Below are 24,491 nucleotides of genomic sequence, written 5' to 3'. Positions count from 1 at the left end.
GCTCCCACCCTCTGGAATGAACTGCCCCCAGAGATCAGGGTTATCCCTGATCTCCCTTCCTTTCGCCGCGCCCTCAAGACTTGGTTATTCCAGCTTGCAGGACTGGCCTAGGGTAATTTTTAGGGGGGTTTTAATTATATTTTAAATTCGACAAATATTTAATATTCTTTTTAATTAATTTTAAATTTGTATTGTTTTGAATGTATTTTAAATAGATTGTCAGCCGCCCTGAGTCCTACGGGAGAAGGGCGGGATATAAATTCAAATATAAATAAATAAATAAATAAATAAATAAATATTATTTGTTTCCCAAACCAGAAGGGTGATCTGCCTGTGCCCTACCTCTGCTCTGCCTGGGAAGAAAGCCTGTTGTGATATGTTCCATAATTCTTTCCAGACCCAAAAAGCAGCCATCACAGATCCTGAAGAAGCTCACCCCACCTCTTGTCTCCCTCCCTTCTTCTTGAAGACAAGGCGCCATTCCCCTGGTGGCTACAAGGGATGGTTTTGCCCCTCGAACATATTTTTTCTTGCCACAAAACAAAAGCAGCAAGGCCTGTAGGGAAGGGGGGGCAGTTGGGCACACTGGAATGTCAGTGTTTGCATGCTCCAATTAGTCAGCTGGCAGAAGCTGTGGCAATATTGAGCTTCTTGGAAGAAGGTGCAAATATGACTCTGAGAGTTTGGTATATTAAAATATTGTTAATGTGGGGGGTTCCTGTACACTATTAAGTGACAAAGGTGTCTCTGTGCACAGCTCAGGAGCTCATGATAGGTTTCAGACAAACAAAGGTGTAAGTCTTCCACATAATCCTCCTCCTTTTTGCCAAGCGTATTAGGGAGAGGGAGGAACTAATACAGCTGTCAGCCAGTCAGAGATTTTTATCAGCTTTTGATGATTGATTCATTTATTTTATTTGTACAGATCTGACTATAAAGGTCATGGTTTTAAGCAAATAAGCATATTTTCTTTTTAGAAGATATATGGAAGAGTTACATCAGATATCCCATTTGTAGGCACATTCTATTCTCCATTATTGGTTTTATTCTCATAATTGTTTCTGAAAATGGCATTACCCCAAATATTAGGATCTACAAATAATTTCCATTAAGATTGGCTCTTGTAATTTGCCATTATAATTTTCAAAACAAGTTCATTCAGCTTTTGTTTTTAAAGGTGTTTGTTGGTACAACATAGGTTATATACTCATAATAAGAAACAAGAGTTTACAATCATTGGCATCCTAAGTCACAAAAAAGGCCCACTAGTCTCGCTGCCAGCTTGAATGCATGCAAGATTCTGACCTATTTCTTACAAGGTTCTCCCATTTTAGGACAATCCTCCCATTTTAAATCTTTGCCTTTAGTGTACTGGAGGCCCAGTTAACATAAGCAATAATCCTGTAGGATGTCCTGTTTTGGTTGCTGAACAATGACATTCACATGAAACTCAGTAGCGTGAAAGAATTACCGTATACTTAGAAGAAAGATAACAGAAAATAAAGGACAGCCATTGGCTGTTCATAGGCATTGTTTTTTTTAATGAAAATAGATTTCCTCTTATAATACCATATTACTACAGTTGTGTTGTTAAAAAATGCAAGGTTATATGTGTTCTTTAAGTTATTTCAAGCTGTTTTTATTTATGTACAGTGAAAAGAACAGGAAAAGCGTATTCTAAAAACAAAAATAGTGTGGCTCAATAACCTACAATCAATTGTTAGTGGAATTGTTAGTGGCATAATGTTATGGGGCTGTGTTAGACTGTGCAACCTAGTTGTGCCTGGGTTTCTGAATGACTTCAGACTGGGTTGCCCTAGAAACTGAGCTAATTTAGTAAGTGATGTGACATGAACATAAATGAATGGGCAGAGAATTGAAAGTATGTTTGGCTTCTTGAGGGACTCACTATCAGTCTAGACTTAACCCTAAAAACCCAGTTTACTTTTCATCATTATTGCTTGCAGAGTATTTTTCATGTGCTGTATTTAATTTACTTATACTGCACAATTTTTATCAGTTCTGCAGTAAATAATAGTGGTCTGTGCAGTAATATTTCATGGGAAAATGGTTAAGAAATAGTTCGACATATTTAAATTGAAGTGTCATTAGGAGAGTTAATTTTTACTCTCAGATCTTGGATAATTAGTTTAAGTCTATCTTAACCAGGGCAGGGCAGAGATCCAGATTCAAAGGGGAACATGTGATTTGATTCATTTGGGGGCATGCATGTGAAGAATATCTTAAAGCAGCAATGTCCATGCCTGATCCTTCACAATCTCATCTGATTTACAGGGTTCCTAACAGATACAGTCCTATACACAACTGTATTACCTACTGTGTTTTATGCACAGGGCTTCTCTATACTACTTTCAATGTTTTTTTAAAATTTAATATACTTTAACATGAAATCATTACAACCTCAGTATCAATAAGGATTCTGAATTAGTACTCCAATAGTATCCAAACACAACCGATACCTTCTATGTTTCGTACGCCTATGTGCTTTCAAGGGAAATAAAAATAAAAAGTTTTGAATAAATAAATCAGGATCTTTTACTACTCTCCTGCTATTGTAGTAAGGGCTAGTAAATCGATCAACAGTAATTTAAGCTATATAATGCATTGGTTTTTTTATATGCAAAGTTGATATTTTTAATGTTATGTATCTTTCTTCCTCAAGGCCCTTAATTTATCCTCACAATGACAATTCTATGCTCTTGGGCTAATAGAGAACACTTGACGTGAAGTCACCTTGTGAGCTTACGTGATTGAGAATACCTATGAATTTGGCTTTCTCCAGTCAAAGCCATGTCTGTGTGTGTCCGTGCGCGCATGCGCGAACATTTGTGCCTTAGAGTCACTGTTGACTTTTGGCAACTGCTTGGAGAAGCCCCTGCTGTTTTCTTAGCATGGTTTTTCAGAAGTGGTTTGCCACTACCTGCTTTCTAGGGCTGAGAAAGGGTAACTGGCACAATGTCACCCATTTGGCTTTGTCCCTAAGGCAGGATTAGAATTCACGGTCTTCCTTTCTAACCTTATGCCTTAGCCACTATACCACACTGGCTCTCTCAAAGCCCAGTGTTGTGTTTTCCAACTATGGCAACTTCCTGAAGTTTTGTCGTCAATTCCTAGTCAGCAAACCAGATTAACAGGACTTTTTTTTAACAAGACAATGTCTCAAGCAAGGAAAAAAATCAAATAGGTAAACCTATTCAAAAGTAATCTCTCTATATTGGAAATAGATCAAACCAACTATAATGTTTTGTTTTGTTTGTTTTTAAATGCCAGATTCAGAAGGTATCTTCTGTTCAGGAACATAATTATTAGAATTGTTAAGCCTCATGTGTACTTTCTGTTGGCACTTCTTTGACATTATATTTGTAACAACCGGTTTTGTCAAATGATGTTAAACATTTCTCCATGCCTTTGAGAGTGACTACTAGGTAATACTAGAATTACAGGTAGTCCTTGACTTAAAACAATTTGTTTAGTGAACGTTTGAAGTTGCAATGCCACTCAAAAAAAGTGACTTATGATCATTTTTCACACTCACGACTGTTGCAGTATCCTTGTGGTCACACGATCAAAATTTGTATGCTTGGTAACTGGCATGTATTTATGACAGTTGCAGTGTCCTGGGATCATATGACCACACTTTGCAATGTTCTGACAAGCGAAGTCAACAGGAAATCCAGATTCACTTAACAACTATGTTACTAACTTAACAATTGCAGTCCGTCACTTAACAACAGTGGCAAGAAAGGTTGTAATATGGAGCAAAACTTACTCAACAGCAGTCTTGCTTAGTAATGGACATTTTGAGCTCAGTTGTGGTCATAGGCCGAGGACTACCTGTATGGGTCTATAATATTCTTTGAGTGGGGAAAACCTTAATGAAGAAAATGTGTTGCTTTTAATAGGGTGACTCAGTATACCCCTTATCAGCCAGAAGTCTCCCAGGGCAGGCTGGAGAGCTTGTTGAACTACCAGACAATGGTGTGTGATCTCACCAGGATGGATGTGGCTAATGCCTCTTTGCTGGATGAAGGAACAGCGGCAGCAGAAGCCATGCAGTTGTGTCACAGGTAATAACCTCAGATCACAAGACTGCTTTTGGAGAGCGTAAAATTCCTCAGAACTTAAGTGTTGTGGGCAAGGTTGTCCACAAGGCACAAGGTTGCCAAAACACAAAAGTCAAGACGCACATAAAAACAGGTGAAGCTTTGATCACAGCATCCTGGCTGCCATCTTGGCTGCAAACATCCTCAAATACTTAATTATATGGAAGAGACTGAAAACAGCCCATAGGCCCATATTCTAAAATCAGGGGTGTCCAACCTTTGCAACTTTAAGACCTGTAGACTTCAAATCCCATGAATTCCCCATGCTGACTAAGGAATTCTGGGAGTTGAAATTCACAAGTCTTAAAGTTGACAAGCTTGCATACCCTTGATCTAAATGATAATATGAGGGAGAAACACCAAAGGAGAATGTAATATTTGCAGAGTGGCCATTGATCAATTTGGGGAAAGCCATATTTCTGAGCAAATAATGTAGGAGGTAATTTTTTTTCCTTAACTCCCTCCATTCCCAACATCTGTTATTCAGAAATATAGGAACACAATATTCTGTTTGGTTAGCACAGTTCATTACCTCTGTTATAGCCAGGAATTTAAGTCATCCACTCAGAATTAATAAGAAAATCATGACTTACTTCGTAGTCATTTCCTGCTTGTGGACTTTGCTAAATTGTGGGCTTGTTTCCTTTTCCAAAGTTCCTGGGAATACAAATTTGAATTTTACATCAGGAGATGTCAAAGCCAATTAAAAACAAGAAAGTTTTTGTTTGTATAATATAAGCAATGGAAACTTACCAGTTTAGAGTGAACTTTGTATGACCCGTATCTGAAGTAATTTTATTGTTTTCTCCTTCCAACAGGCATAATAAGCGAAATAAGTTTTATGTCGACATCAGATGCCATCCTCAAACGATAGCTGTGGTGCAGACCAGAGCAAAGTAAAGTTTGATTTAGATCTTTAAAAAAAATTAAATGGGCAATCTGCTTGCAGTTCTTTCATAACATAGTCTGCCTTAATAAATTTGACTAAATATGAAACATGGCTATTGCTTTACTTGAAACAGTTTCTGTTGAAAGCGATCAAGTTGACCTTTAATTCTGCATTTAATATTCTTGCTTGAATTTCTTTTTCTTTTTTAAATCGTGTTCACTATTGGGAAATGACTTTGTTTTGGTATGTCATTCTTGCTTTCCAGATACACTGGCATAAATGTAGAGTTGAAGTTACCTCATGAGATGGATTTCAGCGGTAAAGATGTCAGCGGTGTCTTGTTCCAGTACCCAGACACTGAGGGGAAGGTGGAAGACTTCACAGGCTTGGTTGATCAAGCTCATCAGAATGGGGTAAATGAAGCAATAAGAATATTTCCAGCCTCCAGGTTTATGTCTGGCAGTGTAAATGTAGGATAGGTCAATGTCTGCTTTTCCAATCTAGTAAGTTATTGAGCTCATTGCATTTCTGTACCCCCACAAAACTCCTGCTCTCCATTTAATCGCGATAGAGATAACTTATTTGTGTAGGTAGTTCTCACTTAACAGCTACCTTGTGTAGGAATCGTTTGAAGTTATGAGGGTGCTGGAAAAATAACTTTATAAACATTATGCATTTATGGCAGTCATGTGATTGCCATTACAATCAATACACATTGTTCTGGGAAAAACTCCCAGGGTTATCTGCATCAGCAGTCCCCAACTTTTCCAGCTTTGTGGACCAGTGGGGACAGGGAGACAGCTGTGTGCATGTGCGCATGCTCGCCCACCATTTCCACAGCCCAGTTAGTGAGCCATGGCCTGGGGTTTGAGGACCCCTGATCTACATGGACTTTTAGGAAGCTTGGAGCCTTGATGGGAGCGCCCTTCTTTGAAGGTGTCTAGTATACTAGTACAAGATCTCACTTCCACCCTGTCAATGCATTGTTTTTTATCCATTTCAATCTTAATTTTAATATTTTATTTTAGTTTTTAATGTCTAATGTTTTAATCCTATAATTGTTTTATTTTGTTATTTATAATGTTGTAAGCTGCCTAAAGTCACTTAGTAGAGAGATGGATGGCATACAAATGTGTGTGTGTGATAGAGAGAGAAAGAGAGAGAGAGGAGAGAGGAGATAGATGGGTGGATGGATGGATAGATGGATAGGTGGATAGATGGATAGATAAATAACTTGGTTTCTCTTTTATCAGAGTCTGGCTTGTTGTGCCACCGATCTCCTTGCCCTCTGCATCTTGCGGCCTCCAGGGGAATTTGGAGTTGATGTTGCTTTAGGCAATTCCCAGAGGTTTGGGGTGCCTCTTGGGTACGGAGGACCACATGCTGCCTTTTTTGCGGTCAAAGAGAATCTAGTGCGAATGATGCCTGGAAGGATGGTGGGAGTTACAAGGTAGGTTAACTTTCTGTTGAAAATTGAATCCATGTTCCTCTAAGTCTTGAAGGGATTATACATGGACTGTGAAAATTTTTACTCTTCTTACATATTTTCCTCTTTCCAGAGAGCATGAAGTTTTTTTTCTTTATATCTTTGGCTGACCTTGGATCATACAGGTTGTCCTCGATTTACAATAGTTCATTTAGTTACCGTTCAAACGGCACAGGAAAAAGTGATTTATGACCATTTTTTTTTACACGATCATTGCGGGATCCTCATGGTCACGTGATCAAAATTCAGTTGCTTGGCAACTGGCTCATATTTATTCCTGGGGTCATATGATCACCTTTTGCGACCTTCTGACAAGCAAAGTCAATGGGGAAGCCAGATTCACTTTACGACCATATTACTAACTTAACAAGCCCAATGATTCACTTAACAACTGTGGCAACAGAATTTTGGGCTCATTTGTGGTCGTAAGTCGAGGATGTCCTATAATTAATTTTTTAAAACTAAATCATGCTATTGAAATATATGCTGACATCAAGTTTACTTTCATACCCACCCCTCACACAAATTTACATGCATATATACTTACCTGTATACTATTGGTTATCCTATTGGTTATACATATTGGTTGGAAACATGCGGAAGAGGCTCTCATCCTGCAGTGAATAGACCAGGGGTCCTCAACCTTGGCAACTTTAAGACTTGTGGACTTCAACTCCCAGAATTCCTCAGCCAGCAAAGCTGGCTGAGGAATTCTGGGAGTTGAAGTCCACAAGTCTTAAAGTTGCCAAGGTTGAGGACCCCTGGAATAGACAATGGCGATGATGATGATGATGATGCTTACCTGCATTCCAAAAATGTCAGGCAATTGCGCACCAGCTGTCCAGATGAAGTCAGAGACACTAATACAAACTTGTAGTCTTTTAAATATATAAATATATTTACCATTCAAATTTAGAACAGAGTTTGTCATCATCCAGAAATAAAAAAAAACATGATAGTCAGGAACACAGGAACATCGTGAGGTAAATTAAACAGCATACAGAACACATACAAGAAAAAAGGAGGGGAAAAAGGGAAACTCCCCCTTTATACTTACAGCAACCAATCGTAGCGTAGATTGCCTCATGCATGAGTCAGGATTTTCTAACTAAACTAGAAACTGTGTGTTCTGGCCTATTGTACACTTTACTGTTCCAGATAGTAAATTCAGTGTCCTAATAGAGAATTAATCTGTCCTGAAGTAAAAATGGAAGAGGTGCCATTAAAAAAAATAAGGTTGCTATATACCAAGTACAAAGAATTCAAGGACCTATAACAAAATAGCCTCAGGAATCTCTTTGGTTTGAGCTTAAAAATAAAAATATCATATGTTTTTCAATAATTAAAGCAGATACAGGAAAACACTTGCAGAGAAAAAGTAGTGAGCAGGAGCCCAGCAATTTCCAGTTAAGGTGTTCCTTTTCACACAGGAAGGCTTCGGTGTCTTCTCAAAGGTTCCTCATTTGTTTCTCTGCATGTGTCTCTTCCTGAACACTGATAGGTCCCTTCTTTTCAACATGCAGGTTGATGGTAAATGACAATCGTAGGGGACATTACTGTGCAGTCCAGGCTTGTTAGTTTCCAAGTACCTCCAATTGGCCAATGTGTGACACTTGGGCTAGACAGATCTGTGTTCTGATCCAGCAAGGCTCGTATTTTTTAATAGGAGCTCTATAATCATAGTATTGTATGTTTCCAGAACTCTTGGTATTTATCACAGATAGAATGCTCACTGTCCTTTCCTAAAGAACCTTATATAATAGATCCTCAGTGTCTGGCATGTTACCTCAAGGCAATGTTTTGTGCACTCACACGTTCCTTGGTTCACCAGGCATTCCGACTTTCCTAATTTTAACTTTCCTTAAGCTCTCTTCAATTAAAAACCTGAATGGGAAACTAAACTGATAGAAAGCAAAGCGCCAGCTTCAAGCAGAATCCAGATTTCCAACAATGCCTTTGGACCCCAACTAAATTCTAAAGCAGTGGTTCTCAACCTTTTTAATGCCGCGACCCCCAACCAGTCGTAAGTCGAGGACTAAACCGGTCATAAGTCGAGGACTTTCCCTGCCCGGGAGCGCCGCGCATGCGTGGTTCCGCCCCCTGCACCGGCCGAGGCGTAGCTGGCAAGCGGCAGAGACGGAGCAGGCCGACCACCAGCTGGCCCAGCCCAAGGGAGGTAAGGCACCCGCCGGAAAAGGGGGGGAAAAAATGGCGGACAAAAAAAATGGCGGGCAGCCTTGCTTGGCAACCCCCGTGAAATGGTCGATCGACCCCAAATGGGGTCCCGACCCACAGGTTGAGAACCACTGTTCTAAAGCGATTAATACAATGGACTCTAGCCCCACGTTGTTTTAGCCCTTTGATTTATGATTTTTTTTTTACTGGCAACTGTTGTTTGTCCATGGCATGTTTTCAAAAATGTAAAAAGAAAAAGAAAAAAAGCCACAAGATCTGAGATGCAGGAATTCTGAACACCACTTGATGGCAGCAACAAGTCATAATTTTCTTTTTTCTGTGCTGCCATCTAGTGGCAATTCAAATCTTTGTATCCCAGATCTGGTACCTCTACTTAAAAAAAAAGTTAGGAATCCTAAGAATTAAGGATTGCATTGTCCATGATGGCATAGCTGAGTAGACTCTTTGCAATGTTTTGTTTCATAAAACATGCAATTTGTCAAACTGTAGTATTGCCTCAGGTGATAGCAAAAGGAAACTGCTTTGATTCAGGAACAATTTAGAAAGTTTCATATTCTAAATTATTCATCTTCCTTTACATTTTATTTTACAAAAAAAATATTATTAATCCTTTTTGTTAACAAAACGAAATAGTCTTTGTCTATTTAAACTGAAGAAAGTAATATATATTTTCCTCTGTGTATGTTGTAAGAGATGCTAATGGAAAAGAAGTATATCGGCTTGCGCTGCAAACCAGAGAACAGCATATCAGAAGAGATAAAGCTACTAGCAATATCTGTACAGCACAGGTGAGCTTTTCTTCAATCATTGATTAGAAGACTAACCTAGATGATGTAGTATCTGAGTTGCCTCATGCTTATATTCTATTATTCTGTTAATCTATTCTATTCTATTCTATTTTATACATGGACATTTATTTAATGCCAAATTCTGCTTCTTAGGCCCTTCTGGCTAACATGGCTGCGATGTTTGGAGTTTATCATGGTGAAAATGGATTAAAGCACATTGCCATGAGAGTCCACAATGCTACTCTAATCTTGGCAGAAGGTGAGTGAACCTTCAGACATAGGAATACCCTGTTCAAAAGGAGCAATTTTAATGTTGAATAAACTCCCAACAATACACTGTAAACTGGGATTGCAATAGCACTTGCCCTTATATACCGTTCCATAGTACTTAAAACACTCTCTGAGCTGTTTAGAAATGTCAGCATATTGCCCCCAACAATCTGGGTCCTCATTTTACCCACATTGGAAGGATGGAAGGCTGAGTCAACTTCGAGCTGGTCAGGATTGAGCTCCTGGTTGTGGGCAGAGTTAGCTTGCAATACTGCATTCTAATCACGGCGCCATCACAATTCTTTTTTTTTGGTTACAAGCTTTTTTTTGTGTTTACACTGTAAAGCGTAGTGATTCCTAAAACAGGTTTGTAAAACAACTTAGAATAATTTGACTCAGGTCTAGTAATATGAAAACTCAGTCACTGGTAGTCCCAGCACAGTTGCTGATAGCCGCTAAATTTATTTGTTTGCTTGTTTATTTACATCCCACCTTTTTCTAGCATTTTTATAAATAACTCAAGGCAGTGAACATACCGAATATTCCTTCCTCCTCTTGTTTTCTCCACAACAACAACCCTGTGAGGTGGGTTATGCTGAGAGAGAGAGAGAGAGACTGGCCCAATGTCACCCAGCTGGCTTTTATGCATAAGGCAGGACTAGAACTCAACTTTAACTTATAGAAACCAAAAGACATTTTGCACACAGCTGTGCAAAAAATCTGAGGGGGTTTGTGTTTGTTTATGTTAGGTCTGAAGAGAGCAGGTCATCAGCTCCAACATGACCTATATTTTGATACCTTGAAAATCCAGTGTGGGTGTGGCATCGAAGAAGTCTTGCAAAGGGCAGCCCAGAGGCAGATAAACCTTCGGATTTACCCTGATGACACAGTAAGTGACAGCTTAAGGATACTCAAAAGTGATTCTAATGCCTTTATCCATTATCCATTATCATTTTCTCCTGAAAGAGATAAAGAATATCCAATATTCTTTCTAAGAAACTCTGGAGTCTCTGAGGCTGGTGGTTTTCTTGCAGACATTTCATTACCAAACTAAGTAACGTCACCAGTGCTCTAAGAAAGTCACCGTTTCAGAAGAGAAGCTCAGTAAACAGCTGTGGAATGTGTGTTAGAAGAAAGAACATCCAGAAACAACAATTTTAAATTGTTGATGTTCATAGTAGCTATTAAAACACTATGCATGGTGTATATCTTCATAAAGAGAGCATCAATAAATATCATCCAGGTTTATATATTCTGTTATTGTTTCAGTGTAGCTCATTGTATTGAGACATTTGCATTGATGAACTCAGAAGTTGTGTCCTTTCTTTCTTCCAACTGTCAATAGCTGGGAGTTTCTCTTGATGAAACTGTAAATGAAAAAGACCTAGATGACCTATTATGGATTTTTGGCTGTGAATCTTCAGCTGTAAGTAGATCACTGATTAGAAAACTAAATAATTAATTGCTCAATATAGAGCATAGCTGAGTCCATAACAGTGCACAGTGATGCCTGGATTCTCGTTCATTCACCAATATCACAGAAAATATTGGAAAAATATCCTACTTTTCAGCAGTGTGAAGGGAAGTTCAATAAAGCAATTCATATCACTCCCAAATTTTAACACTATCCATAACTATATCATCATCATCATCATCATCATCATCATCATCATCATCATCATCATCATCATCATCATCATCATCATCATCATCATAAAGTTGGAAGGGACCTTGGAGGTCATCACGTCCAACCCCCTGCTCAGGCAGGAACCCTACACCATTTCAGACAAATGGCTGTCCAGTCCCTTCTTAAAAACTTCCAGTGTTGGAGCATTCACCGCTTCTGGAGGCAGGTTGTTCCATTGGTTAATAATAATATCACTTTGAGCCTTCACAATCTCTGTGTGATTTTACCCTTTTGAAATCAAAAAGGAATATATCCTGAAATATCTCATTGTGTGCAACTGTTTCCAGTTGTTTCCAGTTGCACTTCAGACTAAGATAGCTGTTTTAGAAGATATACTTGCAGACTGAAACTCAATTTCTTTGGAAAGTAACTAATCCTGTTTCTGCACTGAGCATATTTTACTTCACAATAGATTATACAAAAATAATGCAATCCCAGCAAAACCACTGAAATAGGAACAGCTTTCCCCTCCCCCAAATAGTTACTATTCAAGAATGAAATCCAAATTAATAAATAACAATAATAATAATAATAATAATAAAATAATTCTGAGCGGAGAAAAGAGATTGTTTCTTTTATGTTTGAAAGGAATTGGTTGCAGAGAATATGGATGAAGAAACAAAAGGCATTTTTGCTACTCCGTTTAAGAGAACATCAAAATTCCTAACACACCAAGTATTCAACAGGTTTGTAAAACTGTTTAGAATTTGTTTTGTCTCATGCTGGTTGATAAAGTAATACAAAGATGAGAATGAGGCATTTGATATTCCAGAAAAACAGTGCTATGTGAAAATATAGGGCAAGTTAAAATATTAAACTACTAAGTTTGCATTTTAGGAATGTTGTTTGCACTAAGTTTACAGTTTTTGAAGGGAAATTGTGTAATTTGACCAATTATTAGCAAGCGACACACAATTAAAGCAAAATACTTATCATTGCACTATGATATGCCTTTTATCTGTATGTCCATTTAAATACAAATGTTTCATCAATATGTATTGATAGCCAGCTTGGAAAAATGAATTGTAGTTTAGAGCAAATATGAACATTAATAGGAGGAGGAATATACTACTGATCTGACAGAGGACTTGGGAGCATAGATAGTGTTCAGCTTTTATTATTACTTTCATCATTAATGTAAATTTTTGTGTCTGCAGCTATCACTCTGAAACAAATATTGTCCGGTATATGAAAAGATTAGAAAACAAAGATATTTCTCTTGTTCACAGCATGATTCCATTGGTAGGTATAAATTGAAAAGAGAAAAAAATCATAGTTGTTAATTTTCTTGAATAAAATCCTGATGGTATCTTTTCTTCCTTTAGGGATCCTGTACAATGAAGCTGAATAGCTCATCAGAACTTATAGTAAGCTGTTTTAATTAATGTATTTTGTATGAAATAAATTCCAGATAACTACTCAACCATTCTTTGTGAACATTAAATAAAGTCAGAGATTTGGAGTAGATTGCCATCTGTTTCTCTAAAAAAGAACAATTTAGAATTACATTTTGGTGAGACCAGTTAAGAGGTGATCTTGTGAATGGAACCAGTTATTAACAGTGGAATTCGATTTGCTCATAGGATCATTCTACGGCACAATCAGATGTGCAAGATTCTGTTATTATAGCCAATCTCGATAAAAATACTTTTAGCTTTCTTTAGAAGAGTTGATTTCCAGGTCTAGTCTATGTAGTAGGGCCATGTCACCTCCCTCTTCTTACACTGAATTAGGGAGACATCTACCTGAACCTCCTCCAAATATTATCTGTTTATTGTGGACTGAGGGCATGTTTGATCCCTCAATGCTGTGGTAACGGAGCTTGTATATCTCCATTAAGGTCATTTTCCTTGCTCTCTACAATCACCAATCACACTATGATTTTGGCTATTGCAGGTCAGTTGAGGAGGATAAAATACTTCATGGTCCAAACTAAAATAATTGACTGAAGAAATAATTTCTGTACTTACTTTAAAAAATGTATACTGATTTCATTTTCTAAACTCTAGCAAATATATCCATTCCTTGTATAAAGAAACAAAACACTAGACTTCCTCCACCCCAGTTGACAATCACACCCAAAAAGTTGTTATATTAGGTTTTCCAATGAATAGCCACACTTTATGGTCTGCTTAGGAGTTGCATTTCATGTGCTTCCTATCATTTATTTACACATATATATATATATATATTAACACAAAAATATGACTGATTTTTTTTCCTTCTCTTTCTCTGTGCCCATCTGTGTTTCCCCGTCTGTTTTGTAGCCTATTACATGGAAGGAATTTGCCAATATTCATCCTTTTGTTCCTCTGGATCAAACTCAAGGATACCAGCAGCTTTTTAGAGAGCTTGAGAAGGATCTGTGTGAGATCACAGGCTATGACAAGATTTCATTCCAGCCAAACAGGTAGAAGCAATTTTGTTTGACTTACTGCAGTTTGCGCAGACTTAAAATTCTCATTTTGTTTTTTTCATGTAGTCATTTTCTTTCTCAGTTATCTCTGGAATAAGAATGTCTGCATTATTTACATATGATAAATGGAACTTAGGTTTTGGGCCATGTGTGCACGTGTCAAAACAAACATTTTAACAGGCACACACCTTGCATTAATGGAAGGAGTAAGAGGATAGAAAAATGGTTCTAGGCAACAGAATCTAGAAACAGTATTTTATTTCCATCAAAGTTACAGTGAAGTACCGATTGATTTGGATTTAGATAGTTAGAAATGGAAATAATATATTTTATCTTAAATGGTTAGGATTTCAGTAACAACAATCTGATTTCTGAATGGGTATGTGCTTGGAAAATGTCTGAGCTGCTTTTCTTCATTGCAGTATCCAAGATACAAAGGCATGCTCAACCAGACCTTTGTGCCTCCTCGTATTTCTCTGTTCCAATCACTTGCCTATCCCTAGGAAGAGTATGGCAGTCCAGTAGAGGCTTTGAGCTTGTGTCATCCAGCTGCACAGGAGCCAGCTAATTTCATAATCATGGCAAGAAGTGCCTCCTTCTTCTTTGGGGCTATTTCTGCCCTGGGGCATATTTCTTTAATTTACATTATTTTAACTGGGGAGCCAGTCGGAAGAGGTTGTGAAGGGAAGACAAAGGCAAAGTTCTCAGCTGAGAGTGTCCTGATTGGTTTTCCTCTCTGGCTACCGTTGCGGTCCCCTTTCAGTGTGTCATTGCCTCACATCTTCCAGACACTTTGTTTATAAATGTAGGATACATCCACAAATCAGGACACCTGTATTTGGCAGTGACACAGAGCAGATGCCATAGAGATAGGCTGGGCTTGTCAGTGGGAACCACACATTGTTGATTTGTGCTGAGTCGAAGATGGACAGATAGCCCTTTAATTCAGTAGTGGGGAAAGACTTAGGAAAAAAAGATATTAATCTGCTTTGGCGACTTGGTTTGCAACACGAATTTAAAAGTGGTGGTATTCCGTATCCTTTAATCTTCCTTCTCTGCCTAGAACGATGTATTCCAGCATTTTTATTTTGGAGATTATTAAGAGAATTTTAAATAGGGATGTTGATTGACGCCCCCTTAAACATGTTATAATAAGCTTTTGTTTCTTTGCAGTGGAGCACAAGGTGAATATGCTGGGCTAGCTGCAATCAAGGCTTATTTAAATGCAAAAGGAGAATGGCAGCGAAGTGTAAGTAAAAAGTGGGCTTTTATCTAACTTTTGGTTTCCTGTCCCCTATGTAGCTAATTATTTTCAGAATGGGAGCTTGTTTTTCCGGTAGAAACAGACTTAATTAGCCTGGCTGTGTCCAACGTAAGCTCTGTGGGCTGTTTGTCATTTGCGCAGTTTGCTGGTTGCTAGGCGAGATAATCTGCCTCCTTTTGCTAGTCTTTATGCACTTGCACTATTTTCTGTATGCTTCTACGGTAAGTGCCTTTTCCTTCTTTAGACACACTAGTTGTTCTGCAAAGATTCCACAGAAAGTACACTTTTTGTTTTTTGTCAGACTGAACAAAAACAATTACCTTTTCCATTTCCTCCTGAAACAAATGGAGGAGGGGACCAGCAGACACGATATTTTGTATTCCACTCATGCAAGAGTTTATATGAATATAAGAAATACTGAACACTTCATTGTGGTTTGCCCTCCTTCCTAGGGCTGAGAGAGAGTGATTGGCCCAAGGTCACCCAGCAGGCTTTGTGCCTAAGACAGAACTAGAATTCACTGTTTGCCAGTTTTTAGCCTGCTGCTTTAACCACTGCACCAAGCTGGCTCATGGCTGCTACAGTAGATGTTCTTAATGAGATCTTCTTGTATCATGTGAACAGTCCCATATTCACTAGCTGATTAGCAATCTTAAAGCAAAAGGTAGATTAAAATCAAAGTCAAGCCATTATGCTCAGAAAGGCAATCTAAAGGGTTTTCTATTGTGATTAAGACTTTGTTGTTAATCACCGAAGGAGGGAATCATGTGATTTTCTATCTGATAATATCTTTGCTCCCAAGCTGGACATTTTAATATAAATTACTTCCTTGTGAAAAAAATACTAGTCATATGATAGGTATTATTTGTAGCCTTTCTGTCTGTCTTTCATTATTCTCGTTACCTGATTGACAATTAATGCAAAGCTATAAGCATGATTTACCACTCCCAACGGCCATGTTCTCATTCTTACTCCGCCTAAAGGAAAATATGTACTGCTTAGATTAATATTTTCAATGTGTTGCGTCTATGATATAATCAAGCTGGAATTAACCAGACAGCTTCAAGATTTAACAAGGTTACACACTGAATTATAATGACCATGTTTTCAGTTCATGACACCCTATTCATTTTCTTCCTAAAGGTCTGCCTTATTCCTAAATCAGCTCATGGTACCAACCCAGCAAGTGCTCAGATGGCAGGGATGAAGATCCAGCCAATAGAAGTAGATAAAAACGGAAGCATTGATGTGAGCCATCTGAAAGCAATGGTTAGTTTGCTGCTCTTGGTCCTAATACATTCCTCCATTATACATTATGAACGTTTAGAAAAAACAAAAGAGAAAAATTATCCTTTAAAATGTTTTTATGACACATAATTCTTTTTGGCTATTTTTGAAACATTCTTTTTTTGAGAATCAATGCTGTAGATGTGTCTGTTTTTGTGGCTATTTACTATTTTCCTCCTTTTATTAACACAAAATTGAGTATTAGTGAGAATTGCATAAAAGAATAAATGGTTATGAAAAATTTTGGGTACCAGATAGAATACTTACTCAATGGGTAGAAGTTTGATAATCTTCAGCGGAGTTTCCCAACCGTGACAACTTTAAGACTTGTGGACTTCAGCTGCCAGAATTCCTCAGCCAGTGATTGGAGATAAAGTTCACTCATCTTAAAGTTGCCAAGATTGAGAAACATTGAGTTAAAGAAGAGGGATGAAATCTTTGCTACGAGCTGCTGCTTGATGGAGTTGCTAAGACAAAATTAAATGTATCAGATCTGACTTGATAGGCCTTTTATGCCAAACTGATAGAGACAGATTTTATTTTTCTTAAAATTTGGTAATGTTCCATGAGAGGAGTTGAAAAGGAAGAATCTTGTTTTTATCACTCAGATATGTCACAGTGTTATCATTTTTTCCTTTCTTCTTGTAGGTAGATAAGCACAAAGAAAACCTAGCGGCTATCATGATCACATATCCATCCACTAATGGTGTCTTTGAAGAGCAGATCAGTGATGTATGTGATCTGATTCACAACCATGGAGGCCAAGTTTATTTAGATGGAGCAAATATGAATGCTCAGGTGAGAAACAGACAAAGGCAAATCCTTTTAGTTCATGTCCTCAAAAATGATTTTTTAAAAATACTGGAAAATGGTTGAGGCATATCCAAATGTTTGACTTAGAAATGGACAACATTATGAGACTCTGATGCATGGGAGTTTGGTAATGGTAATGGCAGCATCGAGATTTACAAGTATGACTGATTTCCCATATTCAGTAATTCTGTAGCCCTGAATATCTGAAATCTTGGATCATTCTCATACTAATTATTCATAATTTTGACATGAAAAATTTTATAGAAAGGCAGAAAATTCAAGCAAGTCATCCATATGGGAAAAGTGTAATATTTGGACCTTTATAGTTTCAAAAAATGATGAGTCAGGAGAGACTATAATGAGACATTGCAGTGTGGAGAAAGCAATTAGTCAGCTCCCCATCTTTAATCATTCGGTTCCACTGAAAAATGAGATAACAAGATAACATGTGACAGAAACACAAGAAAATATTTCACAATGTATGTCAATTGGCTACCAGAGGAGGTTTTTGATTGGGAGAATGTAGCTATTAGAAACCACTTATTCCAAAATCAGAGCAGTCCACAAAGTAAAATTACTTTATTTTATAAAGTAAAAAAGAAAAAAAGTGTCTTGTGAGACCAGCCAGAGAGGAAGAGTAGGCTCACAGCATTCAACAACCCAGCAAGACTAACTGAAGGGTATTGTCAAAAAAAGTCAAAATGGAAACCAATATGGTACAACCAACACTGCACCCTTTTTCTTTTCTTTTTTTTGTTAAAAAGAAAAAAAAAATCCATATAGCAGCCACCAATGGTGCAAATTTTGTTATCCTGCAGATATTTCATTACTATCTAGGTAACATTGTCAGTGCTAGAGCCCCATTCCTTTCTAGCCCTGATGATGCTAGCTAGCTGGGTAAATGAAATGTCTGCAAGAAAACAACCAAACTCAGAGAACACCAAGGGCCCCACAGTTCAACCCTGAGCTACAAATATTCTCTTCTATTGGTGCATTCAAAGTTCTCCACATTTTCAAAATGGGAGTTTTACGTGCACCGTCATGGTTGCTGTCTTGACTTTTTTGGCTCACAACCGGCAGATGCCCCTGCAAGCCAGATTATGTAGTTCCCCACTATGCTCTAAATCTTTTTAAAGTCTAGATTTTGGATTGGGAACATTTCTTTTTTCTTTCCCTGACAGGTTGGCCTGTGCCGCCCTGGAGACTACGGGTCAGATGTTTCTCACTTAAATCTTCACAAAACATTTTGCATTCCTCATGGTGGAGGAGGACCTGGCATGGGACCGATTGGAGTGTTAGTGTCTATTTATTCTGATAAGAGCGTGTATTTTTATTGGGTTTTTTTTTCATGTAGACCGGGGGTAATCAACCTTGGCTCTTTTATGACTCGTGGACTTCAACTCCCAGAATTCCTGAGCCAGCTGTGCTGGCTCAGGAATTCTGGGAGTTGAAGTCCACGAGTCATAAAAGAGCCAAGGTTGACTACCCCTGATGTAGACCTTAAAGCAGAAATCTTAAAGATGTTCACTAGGGAATAAGATACATACCTAGGATGACCATGTGAGTAAAACAGCGTTATTGGAAAAATCTAAACTGAGATGGACTAGCCAGATGTCGTTGAACCTAACCTATATTCCTCAAAAATGTCTGCATTAAATATTTCCAGAAAAGGTATGCACAGAGAAAAGCATATACCCCTCTACTTATGCATGCACTCCTCCCCTTATCTGATAAGTGAGGCTCTCTGTTTTCTAGGAACCAATCAAAATGGCCATTAAAATTAGCTAATTATTCCTGTATATAGATCAGTGTTCCTCAACCTTGGCAAGTATAAGATGGATGACTTCAACTCCCAGAAATCCTCAGCTAGTAAGGAGTTGAAGTCCATCCATCTTTAAATGGATTGAGAAACACTGGTAGATAGAAACGCAGGAAGCTGGATGCTGCCAGAGATTTTCTTCCCATTTTGTCTTGGAGGGTCAGAATGAAATGTACTTCAGCAGACCTTTGATTCTGGCTAATTAAAACATGGTGCTATGTCTGTTGGTGCTACAGTAGGAGGGAAGCTGGATGTTCAAGTTCTTTTCTTGCTGCCCTTTTAGGAAGATGCACCTGGCTCCTTTCCTGCCCAGCCACCCTGTCGTTGCGTCACCACACGATGCACATTCAAGCCCATTAGGCACCGTCAGTGCTGCCCCTTGGGGATCCAGTGCCATCTTGCCTATTTCCTGGGTTTATATCAAGGTACTTCCATAATTTCTGCTCCTCCTTTCTTCTGTACTAGTAGATTCTCACACTGACAATAACAAAGATCTGCAAGAAGGTAAAGTCCTGCATGGCTGTATGAGAAGAGATTCTATAGGTCAGAGATGTCAAACTCAATTTCACTGATGGCCACATCAGCATTGCGGTTGCCCTGGGGGGTGGGGGTGGCCTACTGGGTGGGCGTGGGCAGTTCTACATCATTCGCATCAAGAGTACCTGTGTGGGCCTGGGCAGGAATGGGACAGATCTGAGGGTCTCTGGCAGAAGGGGGTGGGACCGGGGCAAGCGCCAAGGCATGGTCCACCGGGGCAAGTGCCAAGATGGCCACCACAAAATTGTACATTGGCTCCCGGCTGGCCTGGGCCAGGGCCAAGGCAGCGGGGGCCATTCCCTCATTGTTTCCAGGATGGCTTCGTGGGCCACATGAAACCACTTCGCGGGCCACATCCGGGCCCCGGGCCTTGTGTTTGACATGTCTGCTATAGGTTGTATTCAGAAGTAATTGTGTAATCCAGTTGCATGAGGGGGTTTTCAAACCCTCCTTCCCATTGCAACCCCCCACATAAGTTGATTCACAAACTGAGTATTCAAAAAAGCATCAGAGGTGCTACAATGATTTGTAGCCCACATCTCAGCTCTCAGTGAGAGCTCACAGCAACATACATGAGCTCACAGCAACATTCATTTTTCCCAATAAGAATAAACCCATTAGATAAGCTGAGCTGAGACGGAATGATTGGCCCAAAGTCATCCAGTGAGCTTCCAAACTGGAGAGTTGACTTGAACCTTGTTCTCCTATTCCAAGGCCAACACTTTAACTATGATATTAACAATGGCAGATGGTTTTAAGTCCCATCACAGACAATCCCAGTTAAAGGGATTAAATAGCAAGTGATGAAAGAGTAAACAGTATTCTACCAGATCCAGCAACATGAGATGTTGCTACAAGAAACTTCCCCATTCTTTCAAAATAGACAGAAATAACAACAAATAATAACAGCAATAACAAGGGCGAATCAGATTTGGCAGCATGATTTATGCCCAGTCTGTCAAACCAAGTTACTAGGGATAAAGACAGCCTCACTTTATAAATGTTCAAGTTGTTTTTTTTAAATAATTTCTTGGATGAGATCTCCAAGGAAGTACTAATTTATATGCTATCCACTCCTGAATGGTTCTGGCTGATTTATCGATGCGTTTGTGTAAGCCACCAACACCATTCACACAGTGATGGCATCTAAGCTTATACACTAAACACGGAATAACTATCGATAGAATGCATTAATCATTTAGTATGTGTATAATAATAATTACACAATTAACGTGGAATGTTGAATCATCTATTATCAGGGATATGGCTTTTGTTTTTCCCATTTTCATTCATGTTTCCTCTTCTTCTTTAGATGATGGGAGGCAAAGGCCTAAAACATGCCTCTGAGATTGCAATACTGAATGCTAACTACATGGCAAAGCGACTAGAGAACCACTACAAAATCCTCTTTAGAGGCTCTAAAGGCAAGTTATCATCACTGGGAATACTTTCTGCCCAGCGCAGGTAGCCATTGTACCGGCATGTTGACATTTAGCAAAAATGAAGGAAACAGACTGAGGGAAGCTTAGTTTGAACAGCTTTTATCAAAAGCCGGAATAAGCCGCCCTTATCCTCTTAAATAGGAAGCCTCATTCAAATCTCCAGCAGTTGCTTCTCTGCTCAGCAAGAGGACCTCACTGAAATGAGGAACTGCCCTCTTCCTGGTCCTCTGTTTATACTCATTGTCAACGGTGCAAATACTGTATATTCTTGCTTTGACAATATGCAGAACTGTCTGGTATTTTTATCGTTAAATCAGGCAACAGTGAAAGCCCAGGAAAAGAAACCGGAAGTAAATCACATCTTCCAAGTTAATTGGAAGATGTGAACCATGACCCCAAAATAGAGGCAGAGAAAAATGCTTGGAATGTAGGTACAACGGAAAAGGATCCAGATCTAAGCATTTCTACCATGCCGTACTGACGTCTCTGTAACCTTAATGCTTTTAGGGAAAAATATGCCTGAAAGTCCTTTTAAGTGTTTCGTTAATCAGACACATGACACTCATATTTTATTATTCTGGGGGGGAAAAAGATTCACGTGTCTAAATCTTTACTCCAAAACAGGTTATGTAGCTCATGAATTTATTTTGGATGCTCGGCCTTTTAAGAAAACTGCAAATATTGAAGCTGTGGATGTTGCTAAGCGGCTTCAGGATTATGGTGAGATTTATTTTTTTTCTTCCTTTCTTAACCACTTCTTAACCATTTTGAATGCGACACATTTCACAACAGGGCAGCGATGTGATTTTTTTTTAATGCTGCTGCAGTGTGACTACAGAAAGAAAAAGCTAATGGCTTTTCTTTGCATCAAGAGGAAAGTAGAGGACATACAAATGGCTTTAAGCAAAATACAGAAATGCATATATTTATTTCGTATTGTCTTCATAAAGCAGATTAGATCAGAGATTGATCTAGAGGAGATAGATCAGTGTTTCTCAACCTTGACAATTTTAAGGCATGTGGACTTCAACTCCAGCATTGCTGGCTGTGGAATTCTGGGAGTTGAAGTCCACATGCCTTAAAATTGTCAAGGTTGAGAAACACTGAGATAGATGGTTGGGATGTTTTCTGACTATTGAGGTTCATTACTTGAAACTTCAGGTGAACAATTAGAATTCATGTTTCCTAGGATTCCACGCTCCAACAATGTCCTGGCCAGTAGCAGGAACCCTCATGATAGAACCAACCGAGTCTGAAGACAAAGCAGAACTAGACAGGTTTTGTGATGCCATGATCAGTATTCGACAAGAAATAGCTGATATAGAAGAAGGAAGGATGGATGCTAGAGTTAACCCCTTAAAGGTAAGTTCAGGAGTGTTTTATTTTTGTGAGACTTCTACCAGGTGCTCCTTGTTCACACTAAACAATGGGGGGGGGCTCTTTTTACTTTGAGGGTTCTAAACTACATTTCTTTGATTTAGATGGCCCCACACACCTTGACCTGCCTGGCTGTGCCCAACTGGGATCGCCCATATTCTAGAGAAGTGGCTGCTTTCCCACTAGTAAGTAATGGGTTACCATTTCACAAATATATTTTGAGCAATTTTATTAGAAATGTCCTGGTCAGTTTTAAAAGCCAACAATATGTTCCATCACATGTGCCGAAAAACCTCTAGTGGGTGTCTGAAAACCAGACAAGAACCCATGCTCATCTTACTGCATTCAGAGTTTTCTTTGGGGCTGCCATAGCGGAAGACATTTTAATTTTTTCTGTCTTCCAAATGTCCATCATGATCACAGTTATCACTACATGCACTAGACTAGAAGACACTGGCATGAAAAAATGCAGATACCTTTCTTGTATTGAATATAGCAGATATGTGTACATGGGAGAGCTTTCTAGGCCAGAAACCAGCAGAGCATAATACAGATTTTAACAAAAAAGTATAACGTAGCTTATTTTTTATGTTTGTGTCCAATCTACCGTGCTCAGACTGCTGACGTCCCTGTTCTGAAGTGATGCTCCTACACATACTGGAAAAATGAAATATTTACTCGAGTATTCTTGTGCGCGCTTAAAGAGAAACATAAAAGCAATTCTGTAAATTTTTGGCACTTTTTCCCCCCCTCAAAAAACTAGCCCTCCTAGCAATGACTTTTCACCAACTGCTTTGGAAACTGGCAAGTTCAAAAGCAATATGTGTTGCATTGAAGAGAGGAGGTATTGGATGAAAAGAACTTTTGTTTCCACCACAAGAAGTGAAATAAAGAATTAAACTCTGCTTTGTTTTGATCTGGCTTTGATTTAGTTCCTACAATATGATAAAACCTTTGTATCAACAAGAAAATGGTGCCCAAAGCAAAACAAGGAACATCTATGCAGATTCTCAGTCATCCAGGTCGTGGTTGTCCCAAAAGTGCTTTTCAAAAGGCAACCGGACTTCGTTTTTTCCTTGAAAACGTTTCGCTTCTCATCCAAGAAGCTTCTTCAATTCTCAATTGAACTTCAGACCTGAAGAAGCATCTTGGATGTGAAGCAAAAGATCTTCCAAGGAAAAAGATGGGTTTTTTGGATAGGGAATTGGAAGATGGAAGTGGGAAACCTGTACTTGGCTCATCAGCCCCATCACTTCCACCCTCCAGTATTTCTGAAAGAGCCCAAAGTGGTAATACTGAAATTCAGCAGCAAAATGGTGATTTCACTAGTGCAGTTTCAGATCATTTATGGTGCGGTATAAAGGTGCAAATTGGAGGTTTCCCTGCAGTGGTTTCTCACTTTCATTTCCATCCTTATTTTGGAGGACCAACAAAAAAAAAACGTGCTGCTGAGTTTCATTGGCAGAATGTTTGGGTGCTGGGGTGAAGCACAAAATGCAGGTTACCTAATTTGTCTTTAATGAGTAGAACAACTTCACATGTCTCAAACTCCTGGTCTGATCATTGAAAGACTTCCAAAAATTTGCTTTGGAGAAAAGAAAAAGAATCATGTAGCATGTGTAGGGCAGGGGTAGGCAACCTTGGCTTTTTTATGACTCATGAACTTCAACTCCCAGAATTCCTGAGCCAGCATAGCATAGCATAGCTGGCTCAGGAATTCTGGGAGTTGAAGTCCACAAGTCATAAAAGAGCCAACGTTGCCTACCCCTGGTGTAGGGCTTACAATCAATACCTTGCCTCAAAAGCTTTCCTTGATGTATTTTATCCCCTATGGTATACCTTTTTTAATATACATAAGCACATTGTAATTACTAATTTTTTGTAGTTTAGATGTTGTACTATATAGCTTTTCTAAATATTCTTTCCTCTTCCTTAGCCGTTTGTGAAACCTGAAAGTAAGTTTTGGCCTACAATTGCCAGAATTGATGACATCTATGGGGACCAGCATCTGGTCTGTACCTGCCCACCAATGGAGGTCTATGAATCCCCTTTTGCTGAGCAGAAGAGAGCATCATCTTAGGACCAACTTCCTTCCC

At 38.8% G+C, this 24,491-nt stretch overlaps 1 protein-coding gene across 1 annotated transcript in view; it reads left to right on the top strand.

The window, feature by feature from the left end:
• GLDC (glycine decarboxylase) overlaps positions 1-24,491 on the top strand; it is a 48,704-nt gene extending 24,213 nt beyond the window's left edge. Inside the window, exons 6-25 of the mRNA XM_015828479.1 lie at positions 5,279-5,426; positions 6,267-6,463; positions 9,387-9,483; positions 9,637-9,742; positions 10,503-10,642; positions 11,099-11,179; positions 12,029-12,126; positions 12,598-12,682; positions 12,766-12,807; positions 13,708-13,850; positions 15,030-15,105; positions 16,264-16,389; positions 17,056-17,205; positions 18,402-18,514; positions 19,323-19,464; positions 20,889-21,000; positions 21,643-21,738; positions 22,208-22,380; positions 22,500-22,580; positions 24,332-24,491. Of these exons, the coding sequence (XP_015683965.1) occupies positions 5,279-5,426; positions 6,267-6,463; positions 9,387-9,483; positions 9,637-9,742; positions 10,503-10,642; positions 11,099-11,179; positions 12,029-12,126; positions 12,598-12,682; positions 12,766-12,807; positions 13,708-13,850; positions 15,030-15,105; positions 16,264-16,389; positions 17,056-17,205; positions 18,402-18,514; positions 19,323-19,464; positions 20,889-21,000; positions 21,643-21,738; positions 22,208-22,380; positions 22,500-22,580; positions 24,332-24,475 (2,350 nt within the window). The 3' untranslated portion in view covers positions 24,476-24,491. The remainder of the gene's footprint in view (positions 1-5,278; positions 5,427-6,266; positions 6,464-9,386; positions 9,484-9,636; positions 9,743-10,502; positions 10,643-11,098; positions 11,180-12,028; positions 12,127-12,597; positions 12,683-12,765; positions 12,808-13,707; positions 13,851-15,029; positions 15,106-16,263; positions 16,390-17,055; positions 17,206-18,401; positions 18,515-19,322; positions 19,465-20,888; positions 21,001-21,642; positions 21,739-22,207; positions 22,381-22,499; positions 22,581-24,331) is intronic.

Source organism: Protobothrops mucrosquamatus, unplaced genomic scaffold (genome assembly GCF_001527695.2).
Source record: "Protobothrops mucrosquamatus isolate PMUCROS unplaced genomic scaffold, P.Mucros_1.0 scaffold_225, whole genome shotgun sequence".
NCBI classification, from domain to species: domain Eukaryota; kingdom Metazoa; phylum Chordata; class Lepidosauria; order Squamata; family Viperidae; genus Protobothrops; species Protobothrops mucrosquamatus.
This window is presented reverse-complemented; position numbering and strand designations above follow the sequence as displayed.